The sequence below is a fragment of the Saimiri boliviensis genome (genome assembly GCF_048565385.1).
Source record: "Saimiri boliviensis isolate mSaiBol1 chromosome 12 unlocalized genomic scaffold, mSaiBol1.pri SUPER_12_unloc_1, whole genome shotgun sequence".
NCBI lineage: Eukaryota > Metazoa > Chordata > Mammalia > Primates > Cebidae > Saimiri > Saimiri boliviensis.
In genome coordinates, this window is record NW_027412497.1 from 175,001 (window position 1) to 192,313 (window position 17,313).

At 53.7% G+C, this 17,313-nt stretch overlaps 1 protein-coding gene across 6 annotated transcripts in view; it reads left to right on the plus strand.

Moving 5' to 3' along the window:
* LOC141579866 (SH3 and PX domain-containing protein 2A-like) overlaps nucleotides 1–17,313 on the plus strand; it is a 267,812-nt gene that overhangs the window by 138,220 nt on the left and 112,279 nt on the right. For all 6 annotated transcript variants that reach the window (XM_074392497.1, XM_074392499.1, XM_074392495.1 and 3 more), the window contains one exon: nucleotides 2,771–2,862. In XM_074392497.1, coding sequence (XP_074248598.1) covers nucleotides 2,771–2,862 — 92 coding nt within the window. The remainder of the gene's footprint in view (nucleotides 1–2,770; nucleotides 2,863–17,313) is intronic.

A 17,313-nucleotide genomic window follows, 5' to 3' on the forward strand; every position in this document is an offset into this window, starting at 1 on the left:
ACTGACGGCTTCACCCCCAGCAGCCTCAGTGTCCCCATTGTACATGGAGACAGTGATGTCTACCTCCAGGACAAAGTGGGGTGACATGTCATCAGACTTGTGCTCTCTCATCCCTGTAAAACCAGGCACAACCCCATGTGTGACACGCACTGCCAAGCCCTCACTGTTTGGTGAAAGCCTGGAGGAGTCAAGGGGCCAAGGGCAGGGCCTGACGCATAGCTGCTCATTTAATGTTCATTTTCCTTTCCCGTTTCTTGCCTGTTGATGGAGATGTGCTATGTTAGAGACCCCTGGAAAGCCACAAGCCCCAGAAGGAGTGATGGGAGTTGCTTCATGTCCTCTCACCTGCTATGGTCTGCTCCTGTCTCATCTTGCCTGGGTGTGGGTTCGGCATTGAGAAGGGCCCATCTTGATAGGATGCCTGCTGCTAGATGGCACACTTGAGTTGTTACCTAGCCAGCTCAGAGAATGGCTAAACCCTCACTTTCCTCTTCCTAGGATTATCTGTGGGTTTTTTGCCCCACTGTCATGTCCCATGGCTCCTGGCTATTGGGCTTATAGACACGGAAATCTTTACTACTTTATCCATTTTTCATTCATTCATTTATTTAAACAAATATTAATTGGGTGCCTGCTCAATGTCAGGTACTCTACTAGGATCTGGGGACACAGGAGTCAACAGAACAGACTAAAATCCCTGCCTGCATGGAGCTTACCTTCCAGTGAGTCTTTCCCACCCTCCATGGGTGCCTGTGGGCAGGCTACATGGTCTCCGCACACCTCCATATCTTCACCTGTAGTATGGGGATGAGAATCGTGCCCTCATGAGGACCCTCACAGGGATTTCCAGAAACACTCACAGACTCCCCGGGAGCAACTGGATCCAGGCCTTGCATCTGAAGCTGGTCATATGTGTGAGGTTTTGGGAAGCGGGGGCATGGGACAGGGTCCTGGCTTACAGACCAGGAGGCTTCTCATCACAGTTTCTCACACGCCCTGTTTGTTGGCTCTTCCAGTCCGGGGTTGTTCTGTCTTCTCCTGGCTCTAGCCCTTGGTTCCCTGTCCCCCGTCCCTCAGCCCTCCTTTGGCAGTGTCCTCTCCTGTCAGTTTGGACCAAGGGATCCTTCCTTGCCCCAGCATTTCTCCCCATACTAAATTTCTGAGGGGCCCAGAAAATGGGGCTACACCTGGCCTCACCCTACAACCCCAACCCCTCCATGTCGGACTGGGCCAGCTTGGGGTCCTGTGGCTGGTGTGCAGCATGAACTCTGGCTACCTTCTTTTTATTTTATTTTGCTTATTTATTGTGGGCTTTTTGGTTTTGTTGTTTGGTTTGGTTTGGTTTTTTGAGACAGAGTCTTGCTGTGTCACCCAGGCTGGAGTGCAGTGGTGCAATCTCAGCTCACTGCAACCTCCACCTCCCGGTTCAAGTGATTCTCCTGCCTAAGCCTCCTGAGTAGCTGCCATTACAGGCGCCCGCCACCACACCCAGCTAATTTTTGTATTTTTAGTAGAGATGGGGTTTCACCACGTTGGCCAGGCTGGTCTCCAACTGCTGACTTCAAGTGATCTACCTGGCTTGGTCTCCCAAAGTGCTGGGATTACAGGCGTGAGCCACCGCGCCCGGCCTGACTCTGACCACTCCTGACCTAGTGCCTCACTTTGCAGCTGCAGACTCGCCCCCTGCCTGGATGACAAGCTCACAGCTGGTGCACATGCTTGCCATGACCACTCTTCCCATAGGATGCCCACTCCTCCTCTCTGCTTGTCCAAACCCTGCCAACTCCAGTAGCTGTGCTCATGCCCAGAAGCCTTTCCATACCCTTCAGTTTACACTGCTTCCCCAGGTGTCCTCAGCTTTGCCTAAAACAGGCCCTGCTAGCCATGCCCCTGCCCGCCTCCCAAGGCCCCCTCTCTTGCTCGGGGCCCTCAGGCCACACTGGCCTTCATTCATCTCCTGGAACCAACACACTTGATCGCCCTGCCTCTACCTTGACCAGTTAGTTCTTACCCATCTTTCAGAATTGAGCTTTAGAGAGCCCTTCCTAAAACACTGCCTCCCCATCTCCCGCATCTTCTTGGGTCCTGTCAAACCACATCATAGCACTCTGTCGTCCTTGGCAGCACTTACCAACTTCTCATTAAATAATTAATTGTGCGGTCAGTGTTTAGGGAGTGTGAATGCCTGGTGCAGCTGAAGTGTGGCTAGTGGGAGATATGCCTGGGAGGATGTGACCTTGGACTGTCGGGTTAGGGATCTTGGGCTTTTTCTGTGTGCAGGAGGGAATTCCCTCAGGTTCCTGCAGAACGGCTCGCTCCTGAGGACCCTGAGACCCCAGGATTCCAGGGTTCAGTGGTCTTTTCTTCGTAAGCCGGTTGTTCAGTTTGTTGACTGGCTGGTTGGATGGTTGGCTGGTTGTTTGACTGGATGGTTTATAGGTAGGTTGATTTCATAACTTGATAGGTTTTTTTTTGTTGTTATTGTCTTGTTGATTATTGGCAGGTTGGTTGGTTGGTCAGTTAGTTGACCGGTGAGTTAGTTGAGAGAAATGGATAAAAAGGAGGAAAGGAAGGAAGGTTGATGTGTCATTCATTCTTTGGTTGATTTGTTGGGTAGTTGTCTGGGTGGACAGGTGGGTGGCTGGTTGACCATGTCTTCCATGGCAGCTCTTGATCCTCTCTGTCACTGCTGGTGCAGGGTGACACTGTCTTTGTTTTCCTGTTCCCAGGTGCTTCTCACCTAATGCCCTTCCTTTCTGTCTTTCTGCAGGCACTTGTCCGGCTGCCACCCCACATCTCACAGTGCGATGAAGTCTTCCGGTTCTTTGAGGCTCGACCTGAGGATGTCAACCCTCCAAAAGAGTAAGTACTAGCTGAGGCCTCTCCTGTGTGCTTGGAAAGCATGGACTATAGCGGGGTGGCCAGCCCAGGGAGGCTAAGGCTGTGGGAACACGCACAGAGGAGAGCTAGCAGGGCCAGCTGGGCTAAAGAACAGCGGTCCAAAGGAATGCGGGACATTGCTCCCCAGGCTCCTAGTACCAGAGCCCACTCCTCATTTTCTGTTACCCAGGGCTGCAAGTGAGGGTGTCTCTGCATTTGTGGAGCAGGTTTTCCTACAAACTCTTTCTGGCTCACAGGATTGCTGTAAGAAGCAGATGAGACACCAAAAAATATAATGGTCATGCCATTGAGACGGCTCACGGCAAGCACAGTCCTTGCCCTTTGCTGCCATGGCTACAAAGCTCCCGGCATGCACTGCCCAGGCTGAAAACTCACCTGCCGAGTAACAGCAGTCCTGGGCTGCTACCACAGATTTTATAGTCATCATCAACAGTCATAATGGGTGTACCCAATGTCTTTTATCTATAGCATTTTATGACAGGCATTATCATATTCTATAGTCCTATTTACAGAGGAGGAAACCGTGGCTCAGTGAGGTTAAGCGCTTTTCTCCAAAGTCATGCAGATGGTTTGATAGGAGACAGGCCAAGACCTAAACCTGTCTGTGGTTCCTGGTGGCCCAGTGCTGGCTAACGTTTCCGCGTTTGGAGAGAAACAGGGAACCATGCAGGTCTTTGTTCTCTCTAGAATTGGGATGCTCTGGGCTGGTGGTCAACATGGCCCACCCAGCCATGCTGGTTTCTCCCATACAGGACCCAGATCCATCCGGATGGCCACCGTCTCAGAGTGTTCTGCTTACCAGTAGTCCCCAGCGTAGGTTTTCATTAGAGAGAAAAATCCAGTTCCCACCCAGGAGCTGATGGGCAGAAGGCAGGGAGGGGTGTTGGATAGGAGAGAGGCTTCGGGAGAGAAATGAAGGGGATGCTGATGCATCACTCCGCTCCATCACTGTCCCCTGGAAGCTTAAAGTACCAGGTGGGTGAGAGAGAGGTAGATGGGGTGGCTACTACGGAGGGAAAGGAGAGAGTAGGACAGAGGAACTTTCTGGGACAGGTGGGGAGGGGCAGGGGGCACCTGGCGATGGGGAGGAGAAAGCCTGAAGATGAGGGTACACATTGCCTGGCTCCGGAGGTGCCATCCACACTGCACTTTCTGTGAATGTGCCATGAGGTTGTGGAATGTGTGGCCTGCATGCCATACATGGGAGTCCTGCCGAAAGGGGCCCTTCTCTCTTCATGCCTGCTAAAAGACGAATAGCCTGAAATGGCCTGGGCATTTTGAGGAAGGAAAGAGCAGCTCAGAGGCCCACCTGGCCTAGCAAAGGTCATCTTCATTGATGGCTCTCTCAGGCAAGAAGCAAGCACTGGGAACCATCAGGAACTTATCAGCAACTTGGTTCACAGTGTGAAGTAGTGGGAAGCCACAGGGTATAGGATGCAAGCTCTCGAATTCACATCCCACTTCTGCTGCTACTAGCAGTGTGGTGTCCAGGCAGATCCCTCACGTACTTCCCCAAGCCTCCCTGTGGTCCCTCGTGGCTTAGTGCTGGCCGAAGTTCCTACTTTAGAGAGAAACGGGATGAATCTTAAATTCAGCTAATTAAAAAAAAAAAGGCTAGGCACAGTGGCTCACACCTGTAATCCCAGCACTTTGGGAGGCTAAAGCAGGTGGATCTCTTAAGCCCAAGAGCTCAAGACCAGCCCTGACAACATAGTGAGACCTTGTCTCTACAAAAATAAAAAATTTAAATTTAAAAAGAAAGAAGAGAGAGAAATGGGAAACCATCTGTAAAAAGGAAATAGTGATTAAATCCTTTTCCTGCAGCCTCCAAGGGTTATCCATGAAACTCAGATGAGGAGAGGTAGGAGAGGTTTGTACCAGGCCTGGTATATTATTATCATTATTATTATTATTATTTTAAGACAGAGTCTCGCTCCATCACCCAAGCTGGAGTGCAGTGGAGCAATCTTGGTTCACTGCAACCTTCACCTCCCGGGTTCAAGCAATTCTCGTGCCTCAGCCTCCCTAGTAGCTGGGATTATAGGCGTGTGTCACCACACCTGGCTAATTTTTGTATTTTTAGTAGAGACAAGATTTCACCATGTTGACCAGGTTTGTCTTGAACTCCTGAGTTCCAGTGATCCACCCACCTCAGCCTCCCAAAGTGTTGGGATTACAGGCGTGAGCCACAGTGCCCAGCCAGGGTTTATATATTCTTATCTCCACATTAACAGATTAGAAAACAGGTGCTCACAGCTGGAGCAGGAATTTGAACCCAGAACTTCCAGATTGCAAGCAGAAGCCCACCCTCTTCTGTTTCTCCTGCCTGCTTCGCTGGTTTGGGGACTGTGGCCCTGAAGCTCCTCAGTGTCTCCTTCCTGTCCCCACCTCTCTGCCTCTTCCCTCTTCATCCAGGCCTTGCTTCAGGGCAGGGGAAGGCTCTGAGCCTGGCAGCAGTATCCCTGGGCCCTTGCCTGACCCTGCCCATGCCCAGCTGTGCTAGTCTCTCTAAGTCTCTCATTCTCTGTCATTGCTTGGGGAGAGAGGAGACGCTCCTCCCTAGGTTGGTGGCTGTTGGAATCCCCTGTGATCATATGCCCCACAGCAGAGGAAAAGGATCAGGATGGTTGATGGTGGAGGCCACAGGTGTATCGCCACAAAAGCAGTTGACCACTCCCACTCGCTGTGGCCCATGCCTCCAAGCCCACTCTTTGCCAGTCAGCTGAATCAATTGGCCTCACTTCATGTGTCGACCTGCACGTTCATGGCATTAAGTTAGCCTTTTGCCCACCCCTAGGAGGCCCCTGAGAAACAGTGGAAACCAGGCTCAGCAGGACACTCGGCTGTCAGCGAGGCTGCAGGCCATGGCTCTGTGGGACCAGGCTCTAGGGTCAGGCCCTGCCACTTAAGGCTGCGTGATCTTTGGCCATTTGCTCAACGTCTCTCCATTTCTGTTTCTACATCCCTGAAACGAGATAATGCAGAACTCATGAGCTGGTCAAAACAGTTTACTCAGCCAACCCAGCCAGGTGCTGTCGGCGCACAGGGCCTGCTCCGCACCAGGGTTCGTGGAAGGCTAGGAACATTATGGGATGTGTGCACGCTCCCCGCCTGCAGACCACAGCCTGACTTGCAGGGAGGGGCTGTGAAGCATTTGGCCACTCCGTCACCAGGGCAGCAGGGGTTATGTGCCTCTTTCTCAAGGTGGTCTTGGCCACGTGGGCCAGTTCACTGCTGGTCTGGCAAGAGATGGGCCTGTAAACGGGAGTCCCTCCAACCCTAAGGCAGGCCTGAGGCACAGGAGGTGGGCCCAGCTGTGGCCAGGCAGTTCTGAGGGGCTTCCCCTCCCCTGGCTCCCCCCTATCTCTGCCCCACCTCCAGGACCCACCAAGAGAGACCCGTGTTCCACTGCAGAGTGTGCTCGACACCAAAGAGCCGGACCTTGCCTTGACCCTCGGCCGCTGTACACGCTGCAGATGTACAGCGGCCTCTTCCCCTCAGGCTGCTGGGACCTCCCCAGGCCACTGTGCGCCTCCCTTCCCTCCGGCTTAGAACATAAACACAGGATCAAGTAACAGTATATTTTGACTCGGGGGGCGACTGTGGAGTGGCTTATCAAATTATCAAAGCCTGTGGATTTAATTGGAATTTTGCAGATAACCCCTGGCTTTCTCCATTGAGAATTCATGTGGGCTGGGGCGAGGGACCATCTCCCCTTTTCATCTTCCAGAGAAGACAAGATCTGTGACAGCCAGACTCGGTGGGGGAGGTGGGCAGCAGGCCCGTGCACCTCGGCTTTGATCTCAGGCCACTCGCTGGCTTCTGCAGGCAGAGAGCCAGGCCCATCTCCGGTCTGCTAGCGGTTGCTCTTCAAGACCACTGGCCCTGCACAGGAAGGAGGTTCTTCATAGACACCTTTGATGAGCTTGGCACAGAGCAGCCACGGTGGTTTTGCCTCCTCATGCGGCCACCCCAGGAAGAGTAATGGGATTTGTGCCCTTATGAAAGAGGCTCCAGCAAGGCCCTTGCCCCTTCTGTCATGTGAGGACACAGCATTTGCCCCTTCTGCCCTGGGAGGACACAGATAGAATGTGCCATCTATGGGGAACCAGCCTTGATCTTGGACTTTCCAGCCTCCAGAACTGTGAGCAATACATTTCTGTTCTTAAGAAATTATCGCCAGGTGCGGTGGCTCGCGCCTGTAATCCCAGCGCTTTGGGAGGCCGAGGTGGGTGGATCACGAGGTCAAGAGATCGAGACCATCCTGGTCAACATGGTGAAACCCCGTCTCTACTAAAAATACAAAAAAAAAAAAATCAGCTGGGCATGGTGGTGTATGCCTGTAATCCCAGCTACTCAGGAGGCTGAGGCAGGAGAATTGCCAGAACCCAGGAGGTGGAGGTTGCAGTGAGCCAAGATCGCGCCATTGCACTCCAGCCTGGGTAACATGAGTGAAACTCCATCTCAAAAAAAAAAAAAAACAGAAAAGAAAAGAAATTACCTAGTGTGGTAATTTAATAATTACAGGCCATGGCTCACATCTGTAATCCCAGCACTTGGGGAGGCTGAGGCAGGCAGGTCACCTGAGGTCAGGACTTTGAGACCAGCTTAGCCAACATGGCAGAACCCTGTCTCTGCTAAAAATACAAAAATTAGCCAGGTGCGGTGGCATGTGCCTGTAATCCCAGCTGCCTGGGACGCTGAGACAAGAGAATTGCTTGAACCCAGGAGGAGGTGGAAGTTACAGTAAACCGAGATCACGCCACTGCACTCCAGCTGGGTGACAGAGCAAGACTCCATCTCAAAAAAAAAGGAAAGAAGGAAAGAGAGAGAGAGTGAAGGGAGAAAGGGAGGAAAGGAAGGGAGGGAAGGAAGGACCTGGTTAGTATAAGGTACTTTGTTGTAACAGCCTGAACAGACGAAGACACTGCTGTGTTTACTGTTGGTCCCTCCCACGGGCTCCAGGAGAGTACAGACCTGCCTTTGTTCTGTTCACAGCTGTATCCCAGCGCCCAGAAGAGCGCCTGACCTAGAGTAGGTTCTCCGAGGGTCTCTGTTGGATGAATGCTTGTTGTCCTTCAGTCCCCACTCATTCAGTCTGACATGGTAGGAATGACTGTGACATGATTTTACTAAGGAGCTGAAGTATCAGGGACATGAAGCAGCTCACCTAAAGTCACCCAACTGGCAGGTGCAGGGCCAAGATCCGAGCTGGGCAGGCTGGCTCCAGCCTTTGGTTCTGACACACAGCCCTGACCCAACCCATCACTCAGCTCACGCCCACTGCACCTTCACAACCTCCTGGGCAGCATCCCTCCCCATCTCCACCCCAGCCAGAGCAGGTAGGGACCAGCCTCAGCCCCTCTGGTGTTTTCATTTGAGGATGGTAGGTGTCTTGGTCTGTTCAGGCTGCTGGAACAGAATACCCTAGCCTGGGTGACTTAGAAACAACAGGAATGAATTTCTCACAGTTGTGGAGGCTAGGAAGTCCAAAACCAAGGAACCAGCAGATTCCGTGTCTGTCGCGGGCGTGCTTCCTAGTTCATAGATAGTCGTCTTTACCCTGGTGGACAGGGAAATGAGCTCTCTGGGTTCTCTTGTGAGTGAGGCACTGATCTCATTCATGAGGGTTAATGACCGTGGCCTAATCACTTCCTACTGCCTCACCTTGGGCATTAGGATTTAACGTAGGAATTTAGGTGGGACACAGACATGTGGTCTATATCAGTGTGTTCTTGGAAAGCCAGCAGTTGCATAGGGGGTCTTGTGTGTGTGTGTGTGTGTGTGTGTGTGTGTCTCCTGATTGTGGGAAGGGAGAGGAGCAGAAAGGGAAAGGAAGAGTGTTTGCCTTATTGGTCACCTCCTCTGTACGCTACATAATGCTAATTTAAATATTCATTTAAATATTAGGCTGCCCATGAAGTTGGTGTTATCCCCATTTAGCAGATGGGGACGTGAAGTTGTTAGTAGTTACCTGGCTTCCCCAGGCCATGCAGCCGGGTGGGAAAGGCAGGCCTTGGAGTCTGGGTGCAGTCCTTTTAGGCACCCCCAGCTCCCCCTGCCCCCAGCCCTTTGCCCTGGAGTCATGAGAGGTCAGTGGGCAGGGGTGGGCAAGAGAAGCTGCTGTAGCTTCTTATTCTCTCCAGTGTGGGTTTCTGGGGAGCCATGTGACAGCTTGGGGTGAGGAGAGCCTTGGTCACCAAATACTAAAGAAGGCAGATAAAAACATACCCTTGGTCCCCCACCCCCACCCCACACTGCCGTGCAGTGACTCATGCCTGTAATCCCAGCACTTCAGGAGGCCAAGATGGGAGGATTGCTTGGGCCCAGGAGTTTGAGACCAGCCTCAGGAACATAGTGAGACCCCCATCTCTATTTAAAAAAAAAAGTAAAAAAATGAGCCAGGCATGGTGGTACACACGTGTGGTCCCTACTACTCCGGAGGCTGAGGCAGGAGGATTGCTTCAGCCCAAGAGTTTGAGGTTACAGTAAAGTATGATTGCGTCACTGCCCTCCAGCCTGGGCAACAGAGACAGACCCTGTATTTAAAAAAAAAAAAAAAAAAAAAAAGACACATGGAAGCCACACCAAGAGGCACCCTCTGTAGCAGCTGAGATGACCCTGCTGTGAGCATGGCCTGCCACCGTCCTAAGGCCACTTTTCTGACTTGCTCCCCCTCACTTTGCTCTGCCTGATCTTCTGACAATCCCTTGCTTCCACAGGCGAGGCCCCCCTCACCCCAGACACAGTCCTCCCATATGGTGCCAATGAGGGCAATTAGGAGCTATAGGCAGGCCCAAGCTGGCCCGGCAGGACTCACCACATGGTCAACTGCATGACCCAGAAATGCTTCTTCATGTTCCATTTTAAATTCTCATGCAGTGGAAATAAGGAATCTAAAAGTCTTCAGAAGGAACACTAGGAGCTCTGTCTGCAGATACCAAGAGGACGCAGTTCTGGTGGGAGAAAGATCTGGCCATAGGGTCCCGGGACCCACCTTTGCATCTCTGCAGCCTCCTGGCCCAGTGGCCATAACCCCATTCTTTTCTTAGCTTGTGGCCAGCCTCCATGCCCTGCCCCTTGGTTCCCTCCACTGGGAGCACCCTTCCCTCCTGCCCATTCGCTCTGGGATGGCATCCTACTCTGTCTCCAGGCTCAGCTTGAGCCCCTCCTCCAGAAAGCCCTCCCTGGAGCTGCCCACCTGGCAGCCTTGGGATCTGCTTTTGACTCTCTCCCCACCAAGGAACCCACATCTCTGGACCCCCAGGACCTGGCACCTAGTAAGTGTTGGTTGATTGCCCAACTGTGCCAGAATAAAGCCAGGCCATTTAACAGTGACACATTGAACTGCCCACCTCAGGGGAGCAGAGCCAGGAGGATTCTCAACCTCTCTGGAGTTAGGGGGCCAGGGTCAGGGACCAGTTCTGCCACCTGCCTCAGGCAAGTTGCAAGGCCCGTGTGTGCCTCAGTTTCCTTTATCTGTAGAGTGGGAATCATTGCTGCCTCCAAAGGTGGTTGTGAGGATGATGCTTTAGCACACATAAAGTGCCTCAACAGACCTAGCATGGTGTCGGCACTGCCAAGGCCAGTGTTTGCTGTCCCCATCACGGTGGTCCCAGGTGGGAGGGCACAGAAGCAGCAGGCCCCATATCACCTCCCCCCACATATCCACACCGCGTTATCCACTCCTGGAGATGCAAGTCTGCTATTTGCAGCCTCAGGGCCGAGGTTGCAGCCCCGAGGTCGTGGGAAGGATGGGCACACATGCCACACATGCCTTTGGTGCACCCATATCACAGAGGGGAAAACTAAGGCCAGGGCTGAGCTGATTTACCCTGCTCTTCTCACTCACTTCTCTGGTCTGCTACCAGCCCACTGGCTTGGGGACTACCTCTTACCCACTATGGGACACATCGTGGTCCCACACAGTGGGTGGAGGGTCTCCTCCTACTTCCTGCTCTCGGCCTGGGCCTGTCCCTACAGCTTGTTTCTTCCTGTTGAAGCCAGCCAGGATCCTGGTAAAATTCTTGACATTGCTTGGGCGGAGCAGAGAGCCCTGCGAAACTGGTTTCTTCAGCCCCAGGGCCCCAGAGCCACCCTCTGTTGTAGAGTAGAACAATGCCCCAGTGTTCTGAGGGACCTGGGGTGAGAGGCGGAGGGGCCCAGGCCAGAACCAGCCCTGCCTCAGCCTCCCTCAGGGTCCCCAGCACTCCCTACAGGGCGGAGTCCTCCGCAGGGTCCTGCCACCTGCAGGGAACCCCAGGCCAGGCCAAAGGGGAGGCCAGCCTGCGGGAGGCCTGCGCCAGCCAGAGCACAGGTCAGGGGACAGGGCCAAGCTGGTGAAGGTAGCAGAGGGGCTGGCTTAGGACACTGAGGGTGGCTGCCAGGGAAGGAGGGCCAGTGCAGAGGCAGGTGCTGCTGGGGACCCGGGGTGGGACGAGGTCAGACAAGAAAACACACTCCTTCCTCTGCACAGCTTTCTCACCCTACCCTCCCATTTATATTTTAAAGGTGGTGGTTTCATCTTGGGCTGCGTGGTCACACTGTGGGGAGTCCAGTGAGGGGGACAGAGGCCACTGCTGCCATTCTCCTGGGAGAAGTAGAGCCCAGGAGGGCAGATGGACTCTGCCAGCCCTGCCTCGGGGTCCCAGCAAGAAGACGAGGGCCAAGGTGGTGTGTGTGGCAGTGCAGCCGGAATAGCGCTGAGAATGTGGGGCATCTCCAGGAGCCTCCACATTCCCAGTCCCAGTGGAGTGCCAGGTCCGGCCTGTTCGGGAAGGCAGGGTGACTGCTTGGCCTGTGTCTGGCTGCCAACCTCTTGAGTTAGGGTCCAGGCTTCCCTGCTGACTGGCGACATTGCTGTGGGTTGACGGCGCGGCCTTCCATTCTCCGTACGTCACCCGGAGTCACTGCCGAGGCACTGGGGAGAATGAATGGGGATGGCGTGTGTGGATCGCAAACTGGGCACTGAGTCACACACCCTCCCCCTCCCCTCCTCTTCCTGGGAGGCAAATGGAAGGTTGTGGAGCATCTCCACGCAGCCTTCCTTCACTCAGCAGGTATTTATTGAGCACCAGCTGTATGCCAGGGACTGCATAGGCTAATCACCTTGAGGTTCAAAGCTGAAATTGTGAATTGAGTTAAATTAACGGCAGCAGCAACTGTCGCAACACCCAGCTCTGCCTGGGAGCTTGAATGGCTCACTTCTCCTCTTCTGGTCTTTTTTCCCATCTGTGCAAGGCGCCTGTGGTACACATGGCACATGGTGGTGAGGTTCAAGGAAGCAAATGCATAGAAAATGCCCCTAGTGTACTTGGCCCGTCATGGAAGCTCAGGAAATGGGATTTTCTGTTTTTCTTCCCCTTTCCTCCATTCGCCCAGGCCTGGGTGCAGAGTAGCCACTCCGAAAAGGCCGGGGGAATGGAACTGGGTTGCCTGAGCTGAAGGTGGCATCTGGGACAGGAACCTCTCACTGAGTGCCTCTCTGCTCTGGGAGTCCTGGCCAGGGCTGGTGCTGCCTGTGGGGTGAGGCTGCCCCCAACCACCCTGCAGGCTGTTGGAAACTCCAGAGCATCCCACGTCCCTGTTTCTCCTGGGGGATTGGGGTGGAAAGCCCACCCCCACATGCCTGGCTGCGTTCTGGTCAGATGCCCATCATCAAGATGGCTCTGTGCACTCTGTAAAGCCCTGCTACCACCCATCTGGCCAGGGACATGGGCCACACTGTCCTTGCAACCCCCTGCCGCTGGCTGCTGCACAAATAGCCTCTTTATGTTGATGGGCAGGAGGGCCAGCTGGACCTAGGAGCTGTGGGAGGCTGAGGCAGGGCACCGAACATTAGATAAATAAACCCTGTCCATCCTCTGCCATGTCCCCTTCAACCTGGGTGGGCAGGTGGCAGGAAAGCGCCCACAGGAAGCTGTGTCCAGCCCACTTGAAAGGGGCATTGGCTGTGGGGAACAAGGACTTCTGCAGGCTTGGCTGTCCTGCTGGGTCGGCGAGCTGGAGGGAAGGAGATTCAAACCCCCTTAGTCCAGTCCGGCTCATAGAGCACAGGCCGTGGGGGCCCTGTCCAGGGAGAAAGGATGACTCTGGATTCAGGCCTGGCACTGGATTTTCTGCAGGGCGCAGAGGAAGGTGGCAGGGAAGGGGATCCTGGTGCAGGAGTGTGTGGTTGTAGACTGGGTCCCCCATTAATTTCTTGGCCTGGTGCATTCTGTGTTCTCTGAAACCTCGAGTCCCCATGTGCCCACTCTCTCACCCCCAAGGAAGGCCTGCAGAGCCCTTTGGAGCCTCTGGCGGAAAGGGCCAGCCCTCGAAGAGCGCCGGGGCCTGCTTTGCTGTTACGTTGCGTTGAGGTGGGTCTCGCTTCCCCGACCTGCTTATCACTACCCTCCATGTGCCTACTCGCTGGGTAGTTACCCTCTAGGGAGTGCAAGGCAGAGCTAAACCTAGAACCCGGGTCTCCGCCACTGAGATCAGGCTTCCTCTCTTGCATCCTGGTGGGGGGCGTGTGTTCATGCAAGCATTTCTAGGTCATCTCCATGTGAGGCCCGGGACTGCAGTAGCTCAGCCCTGCTCTCGGGGGCCCTAGCGGTCTAAGGGCAGGACAGCATGGCAGGGGCCTGGCTTGCTCCCATAGGAGGCAGCAGATCATGATTGGCCCTGGCGAACGCTGGCTCCTCCCCCATCTGCATGTGGCCTGGGAATTATTTAAACTCCCAAAGCCTCAAGGTCTTCACCTATAAAACAGGCTGATCACAGCTGCTGATAATGGGGGAGGCAGAAAAAGAACAAGTGATTGTATAGGTGCAGGTCCGTCCAGCAACAAGTCAGCCTGGTCGGGTGGTCAGGGAGGCTTCCCTGAGGAGGTGGCATTCAGGCTGAGACTAAAGCAAGAGGTCACTACGCAAGGAGAGTGGCAGAGGAGGGCACCAAGCAGAGGGAGCCCCTGAGACTGTTTCGAGGGTTGAAAGAAATTCATCTTCTGTCAGAGTGAGGGGTGTTGGCTGGGGCCGGGCCAAGAAGAGATAGGCTCGGGGCAGTCATTAACAATTGCCACACTTCAGCATCAGGTAAATGGGTAGAACCTAGCGGGTGTCTGGGCCTCGTCCTGGCTCTGACATTCTGAAGTCCTAGCAGAACCAGCTGGCTATTGCAGTGATCCGAGCGTGCCCCCGTCAGGGTCTAACGCGGGGTTGCTGCCTGTGGGAATGGGAAATATTCATAGACATAGTCCGAGATGAAAGGGACCAGCATGGAGACCTTGTGACCCCTTTCCTTCACAGGTCCTATAAATTGGGTCCTGAGGGTGATTGGCGTTTGGGCACGCCTGTAACTTCGGGTCGATGTGAGTCCCTCAGTTCCTGAGATTCGTGTGTATCTGGCTCCACCGCATGGCCACATTGGTTACTACGGCTCCCAGCAGTAGTATGCGAGTAATATGGCTGAGAGCTGTACTCAAGCGGAGCTGGAACACTTGAGCTTGTTCTATCTTTTTTTATTTTTTATTTTTTATTTTTTTTTTCACTTTTTAAAAAATGTGTATTTCTTTTTTTTTTTTTGTAATTGCATTTTAGGTTTTGGGGTACATGTGAAGAACACGCAAGATAGTTGCATAGGTACACACATGGCAGTGTGATTTGCTGACTTCCTCCGCTTCACCTGTATCTGGCATTTCTCCCCATGCTATCTCTCCCCACCTCCCCACCCCCCATCCCTCCCCCAGAGCTTGGTTTATCTTATCTGAGCATCCGTGCAATCCTGGGAGCAGGCTCCTTTCTGCAGAGGCGGGACCTTAGGCTGAGACTGGTTGACTTACCTCTCACCTAGGAAGTGTCAGAGGCTGGACTCATGCCCTCGCCCTCCAGCTCCAAGTCTGCACCCCACACAGGGGTGAGCTGAGGATGAAGTGAGAAGCACCTGAGCCTTGGTTGGGGCAGCTAGCTCCAAATTTCAGGATGGGACCCTTCATCAGAGAGAAGGGCAGAATAACTGCATCAGGACGCTATGGTTGCCCTGGCCACCACGGGGGCTGAGGGTGCAGTTGAGGGCATGTGCCACATTTGGGATCTTTTAAGGGGAACCCAGCTTTCCTGCCGGGCCACATCTCTGAGAAGGTACCAGGTCGGCTAAGACTGCCAGGTCTGGTCCAGGGCCCCTAGGGCAGCCTGTTGAGACCCTTCCCCCAGCCTCAGGAGCTCCCAGGAGGGGCTTCCTATCCCAGGAGGGTTCAGGCCTTTGAGGAGGGGCACTACCTGGCTGGTACAGGCTCCTCTGATGGAACAGACACAGGAAAACTGGTTCTAGAAGCACTCAGAAAACCAGGCTCCCTGCTCCCAAGCCGCAGACTGAGCCCTTAGTCCCCAACACCCTCTCCCATGTATGGCCCATTTGGTACATGGGGAGTCATGAGTCCAGAGGGCACCCAGATAGCTCTGTGCAAAACCCTACCCAGGATGCACAGCCTAGAGCCTGGCTCAGTGGCCAGAGCCAGAGGGAGAATTTCCCCCAGGCAGCTTTACTCAGGTATAATTTGCTTGCTTTAAATGTACAGTTGATTCATCGATTACCAATATTTTACAGTTGTGCAACCATCACCACAATCCAATTTTAGAATATTTCCATCTCCCTTAAAAGATCCCAGAAGGAGGTTTGGGTTTTTTGTTTGTTTGTTTGTTTTTTTCCTTTATTTTTAATTTTGAGACAGGGTTTCTCTCCATCGCCCAGGCTGGAGTGCAGTGGCACAGTCGCAGCTCACTGTAGCCTTGGCATCCCAGGCCACCTCAGCCCCCAAGTAGCTGGGGCTGCAGGCACATGCCACCATGGCAGGATAATTTTTTGATTTTCATTTTTTGTAGAGATGGGCTCTTGCTCTGTTGCCTCTGCTAATTGCAAATTCTTGGCTTCAAGCAATCCTCCCGCCTCAGCCTCCCAATGTGCCAGGGTTAGAGGTGTGAGCTACCATGCCCGGCCACCAGAGGGACAGTTTTTATTCTTTCCAAACTGCAGGTTTTAAAGACCTGGTAGTATCCCTTCCCTCAGCTCCCGTGTGAGAGGAGAAGATGCACGTGTCCAGGGGCAGAGTTTCTGCCCCACGTGCTGCTGCTCTGATTTCCGGGCCCTTGGGTGGTTCCATCTGCTGCGCTGCCTTGCACAGATTGCTCAGTAGCGCACGGCTGAAGCCCACCCGGCCTTCCCAGTGCAGCTGTGAGTTGGTACCCAGGGTGAAGGGGGAGGGTCGTCATCTCGGTGGGCACGTTCCCTTCCTATTGATTCCAGGGGCCCGGGTGTTCACGCTGAACTTCATCCCCAACCCCAGGTAGTTAGATGCCCCTGGTGTGGAAAGGCCACCTCAAATTGAGTGCTTACTGCCTCCCAAACTTCTTAGAAGGCCAGTAGCTGCAGGCAACAGGCCAAGAGGCTGCGCCACAAAGATGCCCAGCTTTCTACCCGGAGAAATCCCAGGTGGTCTGGCAGCTCAGCTGTTTAGAAGAAAGTGCATGAGGAGCTGGTTTTGTTTTGTTTTGTTTTGTTTCATTTTGTTTTGTGGGGTTTTTTTTGGGTTTTTTTTTTTTTTTTTTTTTTTTTTTTTTTTTTGAGACGGAGTTTCGCTCTTGTTGCCCAGGCTGGAGTGCAATGGCGCAATCTCGGCTCACCACAACCTCCGCCTCCCGGGCTCAGGCAATTCTCCTGCCTCAGCCTCCTAAGTAGCTGGGATTACAGGCACGCGCCACCATGCCCAGCTAATTTTTTGTATTTTTAGTAGAGACGGGGTTTCACCATGTTGACCAGGATGGTCTCGATCTCTCGACCTCGTGATCCACCCGCCTCGGCCTCCCAAAGTGCTGGGATTACAGGCTTGAGCCACCGCGCCCGGCTTCGTTTTGTTTTGTTTTTAGATGGAGTGTCGCTCTGTCCCCCAGGCTGGAGTGCAGTGGCGCGATCTCGGCTCACCTCAACCTCTGCCTCAGCCTCCCGAGTAGCTGGGACTACAGGCGTGTGCCACCACACCCGGCTAATTTTTGTATTTTTAGTAGAAACGGGGTTTCACCATGTTGGCCAGACTGGTCTCCAACTCCTTACCTCAAGTGATTCGCCCACCTCTGCCTCCCAAAAGTGCTGGGATTACAGCTGGGTGAGCCACCGCCCCCAGCTGCAGCTTGGTTTTTTTTTGTTTTTTTTTTTTGAGATGGAGTTTCGCTCTTGTTACCCAGGCTGGAGTGCAATGGCGCGATCTCGGCTCACCGCAACCTCCGCCTCCTGGGCTCAGGCAATTCTCCTGACTCAGCCTCCTGAGTAGCTGGGATTACAGGCACACGCCACCATGCCCAGCTAATTTTTTGTATCTTTAGTAGAGACGGGGTTTCACCATGTTGACCAGGATGGTCTCGATCTCTCGACCTCGTGATC